Raw genomic sequence first — 15,950 nt, forward strand, 5'->3', positions numbered from 1 at the left:
TTGGTGCAACAGCTCTCCAAGGTGTGATCACTCCTTTTTAGATGCAGACTAACGAGCAGATCTGATTTGATGCAGGTGTTAGTTTTGGGGATGAAAATTTACAGGGTGATTCCATAATTTATTCCTCAGAATTGAGTGAGTCCATATTTTTTTTTTCCCTCTGCTTGGTCTAAAAAAGTAACCGTTACTGACTGCCACAATTTTTTTTTGGATTTCTTATAGTGTTTCTTAAAGCCAGAAAGTTGCCATTTGAAATGACTTTAGTTTTGTGTCATGACTGTGATCTGCTTTTTTTTCTACAAAATTAAACTGAATGAACATCCTCTGAGGCCGGTGATTCCATAATTATTGCCAGGGGTTGTAGAAAATAAATGAACTGGACACTGAAGCTCACCCACTTTGTCGCTTTCAGAATTTTTTAAACAAGTTTTGTCATTATTGTTAGCAGTGAAGCCTTCGAGTGTGACTCACCTTTGACAACTGTCAAATCAGAGAATCCCCTTTATCGACACCCCCCCCCCCCCCAAAAAAAAAAAAAAATCTGTAGCAGCACACTACATAAACTGACCTCATGTTTCCAAATTGGCAAGTGTCTTTAACACATTCTTGCATTTAATGATTACAATATAAATGGATGCAATATTAAATTTTGACGGAATATATTTACCCACTAGTGATTCTCTGACTGTAAATGTACACTGAAGACTCAGCACTATCTTTGGGGTTCATAATTTGGTCAAGTTTGAAAACCCTGCATCTGGTTTGGCCTACTAAACAATCACTACCGACCAGGGATCATTTTGTCCTTTATTTTGCGATACAATATATTCATGTTTAAACGAGTGAACAAGCAAAAATGAAGTTCTGAAGCATTTCTTCAGACATCACTGTCCAAAGTGGTTTGCTGGTGGTGTCATTATGAGCGTACAATGGATTTTTGTCACCTGTGTGATGCCCTCTTCATTCATCCCTTGTTAACCTTTTATTCGCCCGTTTTTTTATTTAAAAAATTCTTAAAGTGTACGGGGAGCACATGCAGGCTTGATTTGCTTAACATTTTTTTTTTGGGGGGGGGGGGGGGTTGAGTTACCCACATCACTTACTGGAGTGTTTCAGCTTAGATCCATGAACGGGGACAAACCATACAAACTTTATAAGGCACTTTAACACAGCCACTGCTGACAAAGTGCTGTACACTAAAACATCTATTGAAACATTTAAATAAATGAATAAGACATTAGCAGGTTTAGATGCCGACAGCGTGCGGTTTATCCTGCAGCCCCCTTCAAACGTAACGTTTCACACAAACTGAGCAAAGATGCTTTTCTCCACTTAATGTGACTGATGGAGATATTTAAACCACAACTGAATTCAGGTATTAAAGTCACTTATGAAGCTTGACTGTTTATACACACACAGACACACACTTTGAAATAGATTAAAAAAAAAAAATCACATTGTTGAATGATATTCCAGAGGACATGGAAGAGTTTGTTCATTTGCACTGTAATCACCTTGTTCAGTTTATGCATGATGATAAGTCACAAGAAAGTTGTCATGCTTCTTAAAAACAACCATGATTGCTTTAAGTATTTTATTGGAAAAGTAACAATCCACAATGTTTGGTCCCATGATTACACATTACAGCATTTTTCACATCATCCAGTCTTAACAGAGTATAAAATGAGAGAATTCACTGAATTTTATACATACAAAACTATTCGCAACAACAAAAAGTGTCAAAATCAGACTTTTCAGACAACCATTTTCCAGCATTTGCTTTTTGGTGCATTTAGTGATGAGTGCTACATTAGCGGTACAGTTTTTACACATCTCCGCCTTTCCCCACATCTCAAAATAACAGGCATGCACATAACTGGTGCACACTAAAAGTACAGTAAGTGACGCCTTGCATGTTCCGCTGCACATTTAGCTTAGAAGCGTGGCAGATATGTGCACGCCTGGTTGTAACAGTTTTAGTCTAGCCATCAAAATAGAAAAAAAAAAAACAAGACAAATGCATCCAAATTGTGATTTTTCAGTCTTAAACGTACATGAAAAGTTTAAATACTGGACATTTAAAAATGGTTTTAAAATCTAAAGTGTAAGATACGCTTTTTAAAAAAGGTTGCCAAGTGTTCAAAGAGGCACAAGTAAAGAGTTCAGTAGAGTTCACACACAGACAGCAGCGGAGAGGAACATGTCCACTTTACGCATCCTCTTCCTCCTCATCATCCTCATAACAGCGGTTCTGTTTGATCATCTCCTCCACAGTCAGCACCTCCTGCTCTTGCTCCTCCTTATCGTCAACTTCCTCGCTGTCCCAGAACCCCACATCCTGAGATGATTGGCTGGCGTCCTTAGGAGAGGAGATGGCTGTGGGCTTTGTTGGCATCTCCTCCTGCTGCTCCTCCATCTGCTCCTCAGCCTCTCCTGCCAGACCTCCTTTGGCAAGCTGGAAGTCATCATGCTCTTCGGGCTTCATCTCCTCTTCGTCTCCTGAGCTGGTGTGTATGTCTACACAGCTGTCTTCAGTGGGTGTGTGGCTGTCTGAAGACTGGCCGCCCTGCAGTCCCATCCTGCCGGCATCAGGACCAGGCTGACTGCCTTCAACCTGCCAATCAGCTGGAGTGGGCGGGCTCTTTTGTCTGGCCTCAGGAGTACCACTTATGCTGGGTTGCCCAGTGAGCGTGAAGGCCATGCTGCGCTCCTTCAGGGAGGAGCTCTGGCGGAGAGAGGAGAGCTCGCTGTCCTGTTCTGGAGGAGAGTATAGTGACTCCTCTTCTGGGGGCCACTTGGCTCTGACCGGCACACTGGTGAGCTCTTCCTCTGCAGTTGGACTCATGGCAGCTCTCATCTGACTGTTCATGTCCTCCAGCTCAACTTGTGGTGGCCAGGAGATCTTCAGCCTGCGGGTCTCAGTGGGTCTCTCAGCCTTCTCTGGTGTTTCTTGATGCAGAGCCTCCATCGTGGCAGTCAGGACGGTGACTTTAGCCAGCGGGGACTCCTCCACACTGGGGCTGTCCAGGTCTGAGGCAGGGGCCGGACTCTGGCTCTTTGGCTGCGTGTGAGTGTCTGACTGGGGCGATGTCTCCCACAGCTCCTTGTGGGGCCGGTGGCCAAAGCCCTCATCGTAGTTCCCCTTGGACTTGAAGAGTTGGCAGAAATGGGGCTTGCAGTAGACACTGTTGTGGAGGGAGGCGTAGTTTGCCAAGCTGACCAGGAGAGGGAGACATCATGGTTAAGACAAAATCATTTCCTCTGCCAAGAAGGCCATATTTTCACCTGCAGCTGGTTGTTGGTGCAAACTTTGGGCCCAACCTGGAACAGGCTGGTTTAAATGTCCGTTCGTTTGTCCTGTGGGACTGTAGAGTACAAGTTCTGAGGTGCTACAGCCATAAAGCCAAACATTCTAACCTTGTGTATGATCGTGTGTAATTAACATTTAAGTGTTATTTTATGAACAGCTGATGAAAATGTTCCATCCCACAGTGTCAACTATCATGAGCATGTTTTTCTCAGATCAGCCAGTGGATCTAGATCCACAAAACAAGGCAAGAGGTTTATTGTTGCCCCGTGCCCCTCTTTAACAGGTTTAATGAAATTCAGTTTATTTTTGAGTAACCCTGGACACAAAACAAAAACCACCATGTGCTGGTGAAAACGTCTCAGATGCAGAGGAAAAGAAAAACAAATCTACAACCTGCTGCTGTTTGTATGCAACTGTACACAGTGAGACATAATTCAACAATGTCTTCAATTTTATTGGACAATCTAAATGATGTTATTGCTGTAGATTTGTGTATGTGACCATTTAATTAAAAGTTATTACAAAATAATGCAGTTGTACAGCTTTCCCTACCAAAAGTTCATCCACATTTACCAGCAGTACAACCTTATTCCTAAATAAAAATAAGCTATTTACTCATTATCTACTTAAGAGGTATATTTAAATTATAAGGTATACTTTGCTTTTACTCACAGATAACCTCCACCCCTCCCCGATGGACATGCTTGAGCACTTTGAGCACTGATAGCAGAACACGGAAAAAAATTTTAAAAGATGCATATCACTTATTTGTCACTTTTTTTTGTTTGTTTTTTTCCATATGAGCAGAAGGTCCTTGATTGAAATCCCAATCAGACTGAAAATAATATTAAATAAATACTAAAGTCCCTTTAAGTGTATTTTCCTAGAGAAAAATAAAATGGATAACAAGTATATAACTACTACCTTTAAGTTCACTTGCACGTTAAAAACTAGTGTACTAAAACTTCTCACTTAGTGTACTTAAAGTATACTTCTATAAAGTAGAAAGTGGACTAATTCAGTCTCAAGAAGTATACTATTAAACACACAAAGGAAATTTGAGATTTTATTGAATAAACTAAAAACTACTTTTTGGTAAAGGTTATTTAAGCATCGGTGGTTTTGTGAAAATTAAATAGTAAACATTTTTTGTAGATTAAAAGAAAAAAGTTGAGGCCTTTTAATTTTCAGCATTAAGAGTAAAAATGGATTTCCTGCTATAAAGCAGAAAAATCAGTCTCAAAACTCAAAAAAATCTCATTTAGAAAATCAAGGTTTTTTCAATCTTGAATAAAATCCAACAAATCAGACCTCCATAAGCACATTATTGTGAACGTGTTGCCTTCAGGATCCAGATCAATGTCTGTCTGTTAAAACTGATCTCTGGGATTTCTGAGTTACACTTGTGTCCGTTTCACAAAATATTTATACGCACACGCTGCAGAACAGGATCACGTTTTCTCCTGCAAGTCGCTCCACCTGTATGCATAAATAAAATAACTTGGTAATAATAATTTGGTTTAAACTTTGTGTAATGACTGATGGTCAGCCAAGGACAAGGGGTGAGGAGAAAAACTGGCTAAAAGGTCACAGTTCGAGCTCATTGCTTGTATGGGAGTTTTTTTTTTTTTTTAATGGGGTGAGTGTTGTATTCTCTGTATTAACCGCCTCCACTTTCAAATGGTTGTGTTGATGCTGATATTGGAGGTCTGTCAAGTGGTTTGGAAGGATCTAGATGGTGTGAAGTACACATTCAGACAGCAGGACGTCAGCAGTGTGGCGCCGGTCTTCGTGTCCTCACCTCAGCTTGGTGTTGCAGTGCGAGCAGCGGAAACAAGTGCTGTGGTAAGTGTGCTGGTTGGCCACCAGCCTCTCCAGAGGATAAACAGTCTTCAGACACGACACACAGGTCTCCCTCACTGGCAGCTGGAAGTTCTGCAGTATTTTCACATTTTTAAAATTTAGACACGTGAGTGCACGAGGCCTTGCTGTGTGCCGACTCACCCTGGGAGTCTTGGCTTGAGGAGAGTCTTTGCAACCGGATGCTGCTGGAGACCCAGAGCCAGTTTCTGCTGGATCAAAAACACAATGCCAGTCAGGTAGCGACACACTCCCAACACCAGAGGGAGCCATTTCCATGTCTAATAACTGACCAGGTCACTTCACACATGAAAAATAAAGCATGATGCAGCAAATTTTAGAAAACTGACCCAAGCATTAGAAGTACAGTAATCCATCGTCTGTACCCTCTTACACCAATTAAGGTTCATGGGGGATTGGAGCCTATCCCAGCAGTCATAGGGCATATAGACAAACACACACAGACACCCGCACGCACACCTACGGACAATTTAAAGTTTCCAATCAACCTAACCTTTGGATGTAGGAGGAAGCCAGAGCACCCTGAGGAGGCCCACATAAACACGGGGATAACACGCAAATTTCACACAAAGGCCACAGGTGGGAATCGAGCCCATGACCTTGCTGTGAAGCAACAGTGTTAACCAGGAACATAATGAGATAAGTCCCTTCGGCTACTCCCTTGTTTGCACTCAGGGTCGCCACAGCAAATCCAAGGTGGATCTGCATGATGAATGTGGCACAGGTTTTATGCCAGATGCCCTTCCTGACGCAACTCCACATTACATGGAAAAATGTGGCAGGGGTGGGATTTGAACCCGGCACCTTCCTTGCTTATTGGTGGTACAAATCTTTTGTGATTAAAAACCCCGAATTTTGTTATGTTACAGCCTTATACCAGAATGGCGGAAATTATTTTTTCGTCCTCAAAACACCCCATAATTACAAGAGTTTTTTTTTTTTTTTTTTGCAAATTATTCAAAATAAAAACAATACTTTGTTGATGCATCTTCAGCAGTCTTGTTGAATATGATGCAAGCTTGGTGCAGAGTCATTTTCAGATCACTGCAGTTGAGTTCTGGGCTCTGGCTTTGCCACTCAAGGACATTCAGAGTTGTCCTGAAGCCACTCCTTTGATATCTTGCCTGTGTGCTAAAGCCCATTTCACACCCGGCCTGCTTCTAGTTGCATCATGACAACGCCAAGTTCATGCAACCTAGCGCCAAGTTTATGCAGCCTAATGCCACAATACAGTGAGGGATGCAAAGGGCAACAAGAAACGGACGCCAAAAGTTAAACGTTTAATTTTTTCATGGATTTTCGGCATTGAACACTGGACGCAGAAAGGAAGTAGCTTTCACATAAGTTGAAGCAACATAACGATACTTAACGTGACTGGATGCCACACCCACAAAATATAATACTACCTGACAATTTTCTTTCTTTTTTTTTTCAATTTATTTTCATTCATATAGCGCCAAATCACAACAGAGTTGCCTCAAGGCGCTTCACACATGTAAAATCTAACCTTACTAACCCCCAGAGCAACAGTGGTAAGGAAAAACTCCCTCTGAGGAAAAAAAAACAAAAGCAGACCAGACTTCAAAGCGAGTTACCGCCGGTGTCGGGGCTGAACATTCTCCTGAAATTTTCTTCTGGTTCTGGACTCTGAAATGACAAACAATCTGTGCACGTCAAGCTATCACAGTTATGTTTTCTGTGTGATGTCACAGAATGCTGATCTAATAAAAATGAGCAGGTGTGATAGAGCCACAGTGCTCACCGCATCCAAAGTAAAGGGAGGAACGTTCTCCTTCTGCTTCCTGTGGTAGGTGTCCAGTTGCTCACCCTGAAAGGAACACACACACACACTAAGCTTCGATGGATGTTAAGCTGTTCATCCTTTTCTGCCCTCAGAATGTCACTTGTAGTTTATGTGTTGGTGTTGACCAGGTGTAAGGAGTCACAGCTAGTTAAGCAAGAAGTTAAAAAAAAGTTACTCAAAGTGCTGTACTAAACAAAATTCAGGAGCAAATGAAACATTGCTGGTGCCCCGCCCACCACCTGCTGGCTCACCTGTGATTGGCCTGATCATTTTCTGATGCAGCAGAATCACCAGGGGCCTCATGTACAAAGGTTGCGTACGCACAAAAACATGGTGTACGTCCGTCTTCACGCCAACGTTCAGATGCAAGAAAAGTGAAATGACTGGAAATTTGCAGCGTCCCACACCAAGCTCATGGCTGGCATAGGCACATTTCTACAGCTAGTGTAGCGGTGACGCTGGGAAAATGTCAGTGTGAAAACATGAAGTCAGAGTGATGTGCACATCAGAGACATGCTGATGAACAATTAATAAATGACAATAATTGGCTCATAAGCTGATTCTGATTACCAAGGCCACTCTTACTGGAGTTGTGTGCAGAACTGCGGCAGGCTCTACAGTGCAATACGGTGAGGAGCCAGGGGTTGTCTGTGACCACACAGGTGCAGACCACACTGGGGTTCCTGGCAACAGGGACATTTCAGCAGGAGCTGACTGATCAGTAAGGAGTCTGCCTGTCAACCTTGCGCTGAGCTATGCCAGCTGTGTGGAACACACACACACACTTGACTGCGTGATTGGCGGCTGCATGGCAAGTCAATAGTTTGTGCAATTGTTCCGGGTGAACTCAGCGTGGGCACATTTGGGCATGTTCACATTCAAATATGTTTGTTATTATTGTTTTTCTTTCCTTTATGGTTAAACTAGAGCTGCAGAGCTTCTCAACAGGCTCTGCCCGATTGTCTCCCTGTGTTCAGTATTTGTTGTCAATAAACTCATGTGTAAAGTTGTGGATGTCACACTATTGGCTGCAGCGCGCCTCTTTTTCAACTTCAGTGTGATGCTCTGAGCCCACAGCACTTACGGCCTCATACGCTCCCGCTAACGTTTTTCTGTTTCATTGTTTATTCTGTTTGACAGGGAACCAAATAAACTATCCCTGCACATCTCCACTTTATTTCCATTCATCTGTAGCTCACACAGTATAATTTCTTTTCTGTGTTGATGTTGACTGATCTGACAGTGGGGAATTCCCACTCTGTCTCACAGTTAAAGTGTCTGATCAGCTCTCTGAGGCTCAGATTAAAGACTATATATAGATTTTTTGAACACAGCAGCAATCGTTATATCCATCAGATGTTAGATTTTAACATGGGCATCATATTTAAATTAAACTGCCTCAAGTTGTGGCTCTTACAATAGATAAAAAGATTACAAGCCTTGAATTATTTATTTTACTTTAACAAATTTCCAGCCAATTCTGAATGTGCAAATACAATAATTAGATCTAACGAGTGTTTAATTTCAAAAGACCTGCACCCCTACAGCACTATGATTTACAAGAAGTCCAGATGTCCAATTATATCGGATGGGAAGCTTTGTGAATTTAAAACAATCGGCGAAAACACCACAAACCTTCAATAATTCAACGTGTATTTTTTTTCGAGTAATATGATATTTGTTATTTCAGATGTGTGAAACGCAGTACTGACTGAAATGGTAATCAGAAATAATGTTTTTTACAATCAAAAAACTAAACTGTCTCAACTGAAATGAGACAAATACTTACAGTTCTCTTTTGACCAAAACAGACTTAATCGACTAAACCATAAATAAAAATGGTGAAAAAGGACATTTGACAAAAACTAAATTTTTTTTTTTTTTTTTTTTTTTTTAAGTGACAAAATTAACACTACTGTAGAGCAAACATGAAGGAATGTAGTTCTGTTAGTCTTCAGGTCATCAATATGACAGACTCCAGCTGCATGGACAATCCAAAGGTCAGTGTGATCCATTTGAGTGGAAACAATCTCGAGGGCTTATAGCTCGTCGCCAACGTGCATTTTTAAAATGACATGAAGCCGTAACTATTTCACAGACACTTCTAAGAAATGCTACATGGTTGGCATCTCGCCGTTGCTCTTCCACAGACTGTGGGCGTGTCTCAAAAGGTCAGTCAGGGGTTCATATGACATTCTGCAACATGTCAGATTCCCAAAATGAGCCATTTCAAACTTGTCTGATTTATAAATCTGGATAATTGTGCAACTTTGAGAAGGTTTAAAAAAAAAAAAAAGATTCAACAGTAAATCAAAAACAGAAATTTTGAACAATATGACCCCTTTAAACTGTACCAAATAAAAAGTGCACATTTATAGGAGGGCATTTTTATTTCAAACACGCTGATCAGTTCTTCTGTATCGTATGATTTTTCATCAGAGTGTCACATTTGTGACCCTGAATTATCTGACACAGAGTCTAGTTCTGCCCATTCAGGCTTGGTTTGTTTGGTTTTTTTTTTTTTTTTTTTAACCCTCAAAGCTGCCTGTGAGACTGTTCACACCCCTGTGAGCATGTTGATCACTTCCTGTAATCCACTATGTTTTAGTGCTACAAAGCAGTAACCAATAGTAACCATCAGCAATCAAGTAAATTTGTCCTTCAGGTCAGAGAACCTAAAGGACTGAAGGCCCTCAGAGCTTCAGCTGGGCTGTTTCAGGATCTCTGTGCTTTCACAGAACCAGAGTGACTTCACAGGACGACTGACGGGTGCACTCACGCTCACGGAGGCGGGGACGACTTCCTGTTTGGAGACTGCAGCTTTGTAGAGCGCCATCCTGTCCCTGAGAGGCGTGGACTCAGCAAGACTTCCATCTAGCGCATGAAGAGACATGCACAATATCAGTGAGGACGCAGAATTTGACTATCCAAGTTCTAAACTCATACCTACAGTTTCAGATAAGCACAGTTGCCCTCACATGAAGTAAAAAAATGGATTTTATTACACACCCGCCCTCACACTGCTGTGTTCAACCTCCTCTGTCAAAGTTACACAACAGAACATGTTTTCTTTTCCAATACTTGCGAAACAAACAGCCCAGAAGATGTGCGTGACTGGTGAGGAACGCATGACACAATGGGCCCCAACATGCTGTAGAAGAGGCTGAATTCCATTTTAAACTGCAGCCGTCTCTCTTCAGAGTTTGGTTTTTGCCCGTCCTGGGTCAGCATGTGCACGGTGTCACAGGTCATCGTGCAGACTGTGGATGGGTGCACGGGTCAGAGTAGGCAGGAACCAGAGCCCGGCTCTTCCTGTCTGCTGATCGCAGCACGTCTGAGGAGGTCAGAGTTTTTTCCCCCCACGTGTGCAGAACAGAACACAAAGTCAGGAAGCCGTGAACGAGGCTGCAGGAGCAGGCGAAGAAACATCAGTATGACTCAACTTTTACATGTACGGCAGCTTATCCCGTTCCAGGAAAGTTTCTGTGAAGACTCAGTTGTCCAGGTGGTTTCCACAGTAGGGAAGCTTGAATCTTCGACTGGACTGGGTTGCTTGACGCAAGGACGTTTCGCTTCAAATCGCAGAAGCTTCCTCAGCTAAAATTCTTGCTCTGGTAGTCTGACTTCTGTCTTGACTCTTGTAGAGAAGAACCATGACAGAAGACAGGGTCAAGACAGAAGTCAGACTACCAGAGCAAGAATTTTAGCTGAGGAAGCTTCTGCGATTTGAAGCAAAACGTCCTTGCGTCAAGCAACCCAGTCCAGTCGAAGATTCAAGCTTCTCTACTGTTCCAGGGTAAACATCCATTTAGGACACTGCAAGTTTTATTTCAACAAAGTTGCTGCGCTTTTGCTCATATTTGTTAAACTGAACGAAAACCTCAGTCAGAGACACAAATGTGTTCGTCAGGTGAACCAAAGACGGCTTGCCATCTGTGGTTTTGCTTGTTTGGGAACTCAAGTGTGTGTGTGTGTGTGGGGGGGGGGGGGGGGGGGGGGGGGGGGGGGTCTTGCACATGCTCCACCTCTTTGCCCATTTAGGGGTCAAATTCATTAATGCCAAGCTGACGTGCTCCAGAATGGGTCAATTTGAGCTGCAAATCAACTCTTCAGAAAACTGAAGGGGGTGTCAGGGAGGGTTCGTCAGGATACACACAGTTTACAGAATATTACTGTGTTGGCTCATGAGAACTTTTTTGGAAGCCTTTTCATTGTAATAATTTTAGCAGAAACTTTATGCACACACACACAGTATACAAGGTGAGATTTAGAGGTGTACCTCCTAAAAGCTGGTCCATGGTAGCAGCGTTTCCTTTGCTTGTTTTGTCACTGGACACCTGAAAAGCAAAAAACCCAATAGAAATTCAGAAAATATATGTGGCAACAAAAATGATTAGTCCCCCCACATGGATCAGAGTGGACATGCACAAAGTGGGCACAGTGCCGCTGGCAGCAAGGGACGAGGCCTCTGTGTCCAGCAGGAAGAGGAGAGACAAAGACAGCAGGAAGTGAGAATCAGAGCGGCTGCTCTCAGTCCAGCCGGCTTTAATCTCTTTATGAGCTCAGACAGACCGTCTGTCCTCAGCAGGCGGGAAACAAACTGATCAGTTCTCTGCTGTGCTCAGATTCCACTCTGAACTCCAAAAACCCCCAACAAGAATCGAGGCTGCTTCACTTCAAAGTGTCAGTCTTCAAGTCAAAGTAAGTCTTCATAAAGTCCCGGCATGAGGCTAAAATAACTGCAGAAAAATTACTGTAAAAAGTTTTTTCCCCCCAAAATGTGGTGAACAGAAGCTCCTCCCACTCAGTGATGTCAGCACCTCATCTATACAGGAGGATGTAGTCATTTCAAGTTGAGGTCACACAAAAGGTCAGTCAACACATTTCACCTTTATCTCTACATATCAAAAAAAAAAATCTGCCATAGAGCCAAAACTATTTTGACAGCAGCGAGGGGTCACTTTGTCTAACGATCTACTTAGATCAACAGCGCCCCCTCTGGCACATCAGTGTAAAACCCTTCATCATAATAAACGGTAAGTCAGCCTACGAGTGCTCAACTCCGCTTTAATAATGTACCGTGAGAGAAATCAAGTTTATATAGATATTTACACAGACACACACCGCTAGTATCAACGGTGCACTGCTGCTGGAGCTTTAAATCAACTCAAAGTGCATTTTTCTAAACCTTATAATTACACAGCACAGGTGCCAAGTTATTACACGCATGTGTAGCGGGATGAAGGTCCCGGGTCCTGATTGAAAAGACGTTCCCGCTAGCTTGGCTAATGGGGAATTCCCCTTTGGCTGACCTGGTAGAGTTCTGGTCTTTAGTGCGAGCCATCCGGGTTCGATCCCACCGCCGTCCCGGCTACAAAGGTCCTATGGTCACACGTAATGCTGGAACATATTTACACTTTGACGGCCCATTTAACGTGCGCTGCATCTGCCAGAAACAGAGACTGGACATCAGCAGAAGTCCAGCGTATTTTAGACATTTTGCATGATGGATTTTAAGGGGTGATGCCCGACTGACTCATGGATATAATATCACAAAAAAAAAAGTTCAGAGGCTTAATGAGTAACGTTTAAACATTAATGAGGTTATTAGAACTGCTGTGCATTTAATATTTCAGTTTCATGTTAGATCTCAAACTGGAACTCTTCTGTACCCAAATACTTAAGTTTAAGCATGAAAGAGACTGTGTTAGACTGCTGTGGAGGAACACCAAGTCACTGAACTACAGTTTGGGTCAGTCAGACACTCCCACTCAGCCATCAGGAGGAACCCTGATCATTACATTGTGTTTGCAGCAGCTCTTTCCCATTTAAAGGAAAAAGCATTTCTTTTGGACGTTAATCTTTTTAATCTTATAACAGCATTAAGGTAGCACTTTTGCCCAAAACTGCATCTGTTTTTTGGACACAGAGCTGCAGCAGTTTTCTTAGAAGGAATGTAAAATGACCTCTGTACTCTCGAATGGCATCCTCTGGTTCTGGGTTGTTCTTGGCTCGTACACCTGATCAGGCTGCAGCGCGTCACCCTGAGCTGCACATTCAGTCCTGACAGGTTCAGGATCCCTGCAAGCTTCAGCAAGTCCAGCTGATTTCACAACACAAAAAGCAGTGGAAAAGCAGAGTGCTTGTGTTGAAGAAGTCACTGACGTTTAAGGTTTTCCAGCACCCGTCATCCATGACCATTTGCTTCTGTCTTTAAAAAAAAAAAAAAAAAAGGTCACTCTTCCTTTATAGTTACTCAATTTAAAAAGGTAGAACACCCTAGTTTTACACTGCATGTTACTGCCTGTTTTCAAACAGCAGATGTGCACACATGGAAGACATGCAAGTTCCCCGTTACCAAGGCTACCGGGGTGTAGAGGTATGGGAGGGGTGGCTGATTTCAGTAATTACACAAATTTCTGTTGCTTAAAATGTTTGGAGAACTTAAAAAAAAAAAAAAAAGTATATCCTTTTCAATAAAACCAGACATGGAATATCACTGGATCCAAAATGGCAGTCTGAAGACAGGCACCACTTGGATACTGGGTGAGGAAAGTGTGTTTGTAATCACCATGTAACGTACATCACATTCAGTTTAACTCAAGACCGTCGACATGCCAGGGGGCTTCATTACCATTTTCACTTGTGTCATCTGTCCAACTGCTAACACAATATCGCAGCAATCAATGGATAGATTTGCAACTAAATTTAGCACATTACACTCAAGTATGTTGCATTAACTTTTCAGACAATTCTACGATCAGAGTTGAAAAATCTATATTAAATCTGGAAGGTATTCACAACGCTTCACCCCATAATGACAACATGAAAAGGTTTCTTTTTTTAGCAAATTTTTTTAAGAATAAAAACTTTTCAGATCTCTCCAGAGATGTTCAATCAGATTCAGGTCAGGGCTCTGGCTGGGCCACTCAAGGACATTCACAGAGTTGTCCTGGAGCCACTTCTTTAATATCTTGTCTGCTTCTGGTCATTGTCCTGCTGAAAGATGAACCATCTTCCCAGTATGAGGTCAAGAGCGCTCTAGAGTAGGTTTTCATCCAGGATGTCTGTGCATTGCTGCATTCATCTTTTCCCTCAGTCCTGACTAGTCTCCTAGTTCCTGCCACTGAAAAACATCCCCACAGCATGATGGTGCCACCACCATGGTTTCCTCCAAACATGACACCTGACATTCACACCAAAGAGTTCAATCTTTGTCTCATCAGACCAGAGAATTTTGTTTCTCATGGTCTGAGAGTCCTTCTGGTTCCTTTTGGCAAACTCCAGGTGGGCTGCCATGTGCCTTTTGCTAAGGACTGGCTTCCTTCTGGCCACTTTACCATACAGGCCTGACTGGTAGATTGCTGCAGAGATGTTCTTCTGGAAGGTTCTCTTTCCACAGATGAATGCTGGAGTGCTGACAGTGACCATTGGGTTCTTAGTCACCTCTCTGACTAAGGCCCTTGTCCCCTATCGCTCAGTTTAGACCAGCCTCCAGCTCTGGAAAGAGTCCTGGTGAATCTCAACTTCTTCCAATTATGGATGATGGAGGCCATGATCATAGCAAGAACAAGCACACTTTCTGGCATGTGGAATGTGAAAAGTGTTCAGGGGCAGCTTCATGAGGTGGGAGTTTATCATTTTTATATTCTGTGATATTACCGAGTCACTTCAAATAATGTACGAGGTCTATTAGAAAAGTATCCGACCTTATTTTTTTCAAATTATTATTTTTTTTGATTGCGTCAGACAAGCTTGAATCCTCGTGCGCATGCGTGAGTTTTTCCATGCCTGTCGGTTGTGTCTTTCGCCTGTGAGCAGGCATTCAGACAGCTGTCGGTTTTTCCATCGAGTGATTATCCGAGAAATTGTGGATGTGCCTGGACATGCCAGAACATGTCCCGTGAGGCTTCATCACGGTGTTGCTTTGCGCTATGCGGCACTGCCGCGACGCGCGAAGCCTCCGCTCCTCTTTCCATGACAGAAACTCCTGTAACAGTGGAATGTGCCGTTCATTTCCAAACTGGATGCTGTGTTTTATCCGGGACATCAGCACTTTTTCGGCACATTGAGACAGACGTGCAGAGGAATTCCGCGCATCGCGGCGGTGCCGCATGGCGCAAAGCCGTGATGAAGCCTCATGGGACATGTTCTGGCATGTCCAAGCACATCCACAATTTCTCGGATAATCACTTGATGGAAAAACCACCGATAGCTGTGTGAACGCCATCTCAAAGCTGTCCTGTGAGACCAAAACGGAGGTGGTGTTGTCTCGCTCCAGTAGCGAATCCATCGTGACACGCGAAGCCTCCGCTCGGCTTTCCATGACAAAATCTCTTGTTAAAAGTGAAATCTGGGGGGTCACGTGACGCGCTTGGCAAATATGGCTGCTTGAGAACGACCGGTGTCCCCTCCGCACCTTATTTTATATTTTAGCTCAAGGAGCGATCATAACTACGCAGTAATACTCTCATTTTGTTGCTAACATGCCAAACAATATGAGAAGTGCAACTAAACTGACTATGACTGCGGGAATCGGGAGCGGTAAAAGCTCCGAGTTTGCCGGCGCGAGTCAAGCTAATGCTAATCAAAGGCCTCTCCTTTCTCCACCAAGCTCTGTGGTGGAGGAGGTATACGCGCTGGAGTCTCCCGGCGTCCCTGGTGAGGTAGCACGGGAGCTCGCTAAACTCGCTGCACTCATACTGGAGAAGTCGGACAGTCATGATAAGAAACTTGAGGAGATTTGTGTTACAACAAGTGCTACAGAGAGGAAGCTCACTGACATTGGTAACCGTATTAGCAACGTGGAGAGTCGCCTGGGATTTCTGGAGGACGCACAGGAGAGGCTGGAGACTAATCCCCCGGCTACCAGCAGGGAGGTCGAGGTACTCAGGGAGAAGCTGGATGAGGTCGAAAATCGCGAACGCAGATGTAATCTACGTTTCGTTGGCTTCC

General features: G+C 43.2%; 1 protein-coding gene across 2 annotated transcripts in view; it reads right to left on the bottom strand.

Annotated features, from left to right (window-relative positions):
* Positions 1 to 1,583: 1,583 nt before the first annotated feature.
* lima1a (LIM domain and actin binding 1a) overlaps positions 1,584 to 15,950 on the bottom strand; it is a 65,120-nt gene continuing 50,753 nt past the window's right edge. The window contains exons 5-11 of one of the 2 annotated variants that reach the window (XM_034172027.1): positions 11,275 to 11,332; positions 9,775 to 9,869; positions 6,954 to 7,019; positions 6,787 to 6,838; positions 5,315 to 5,379; positions 5,112 to 5,245; positions 1,584 to 3,215 (exon numbers count right to left, since the gene is read on the bottom strand). In XM_034172027.1, coding sequence (XP_034027918.1) covers positions 2,210 to 3,215; positions 5,112 to 5,245; positions 5,315 to 5,379; positions 6,787 to 6,838; positions 6,954 to 7,019; positions 9,775 to 9,869; positions 11,275 to 11,332 — 1,476 coding nt within the window. In that variant the 3' untranslated portion in view covers positions 1,584 to 2,209. Of the gene's footprint in view, positions 3,216 to 5,111; positions 5,246 to 5,314; positions 5,383 to 6,786; positions 6,839 to 6,953; positions 7,020 to 9,774; positions 9,870 to 11,274; positions 11,333 to 15,950 lie in introns of both variants that reach the window. The other variant, XM_034172026.1, reaches the window with a different exon arrangement.

This window comes from Thalassophryne amazonica, chromosome 6, assembly GCF_902500255.1.
Source record: "Thalassophryne amazonica chromosome 6, fThaAma1.1, whole genome shotgun sequence".
Lineage (NCBI taxonomy): Eukaryota > Metazoa > Chordata > Actinopteri > Batrachoidiformes > Batrachoididae > Thalassophryne > Thalassophryne amazonica.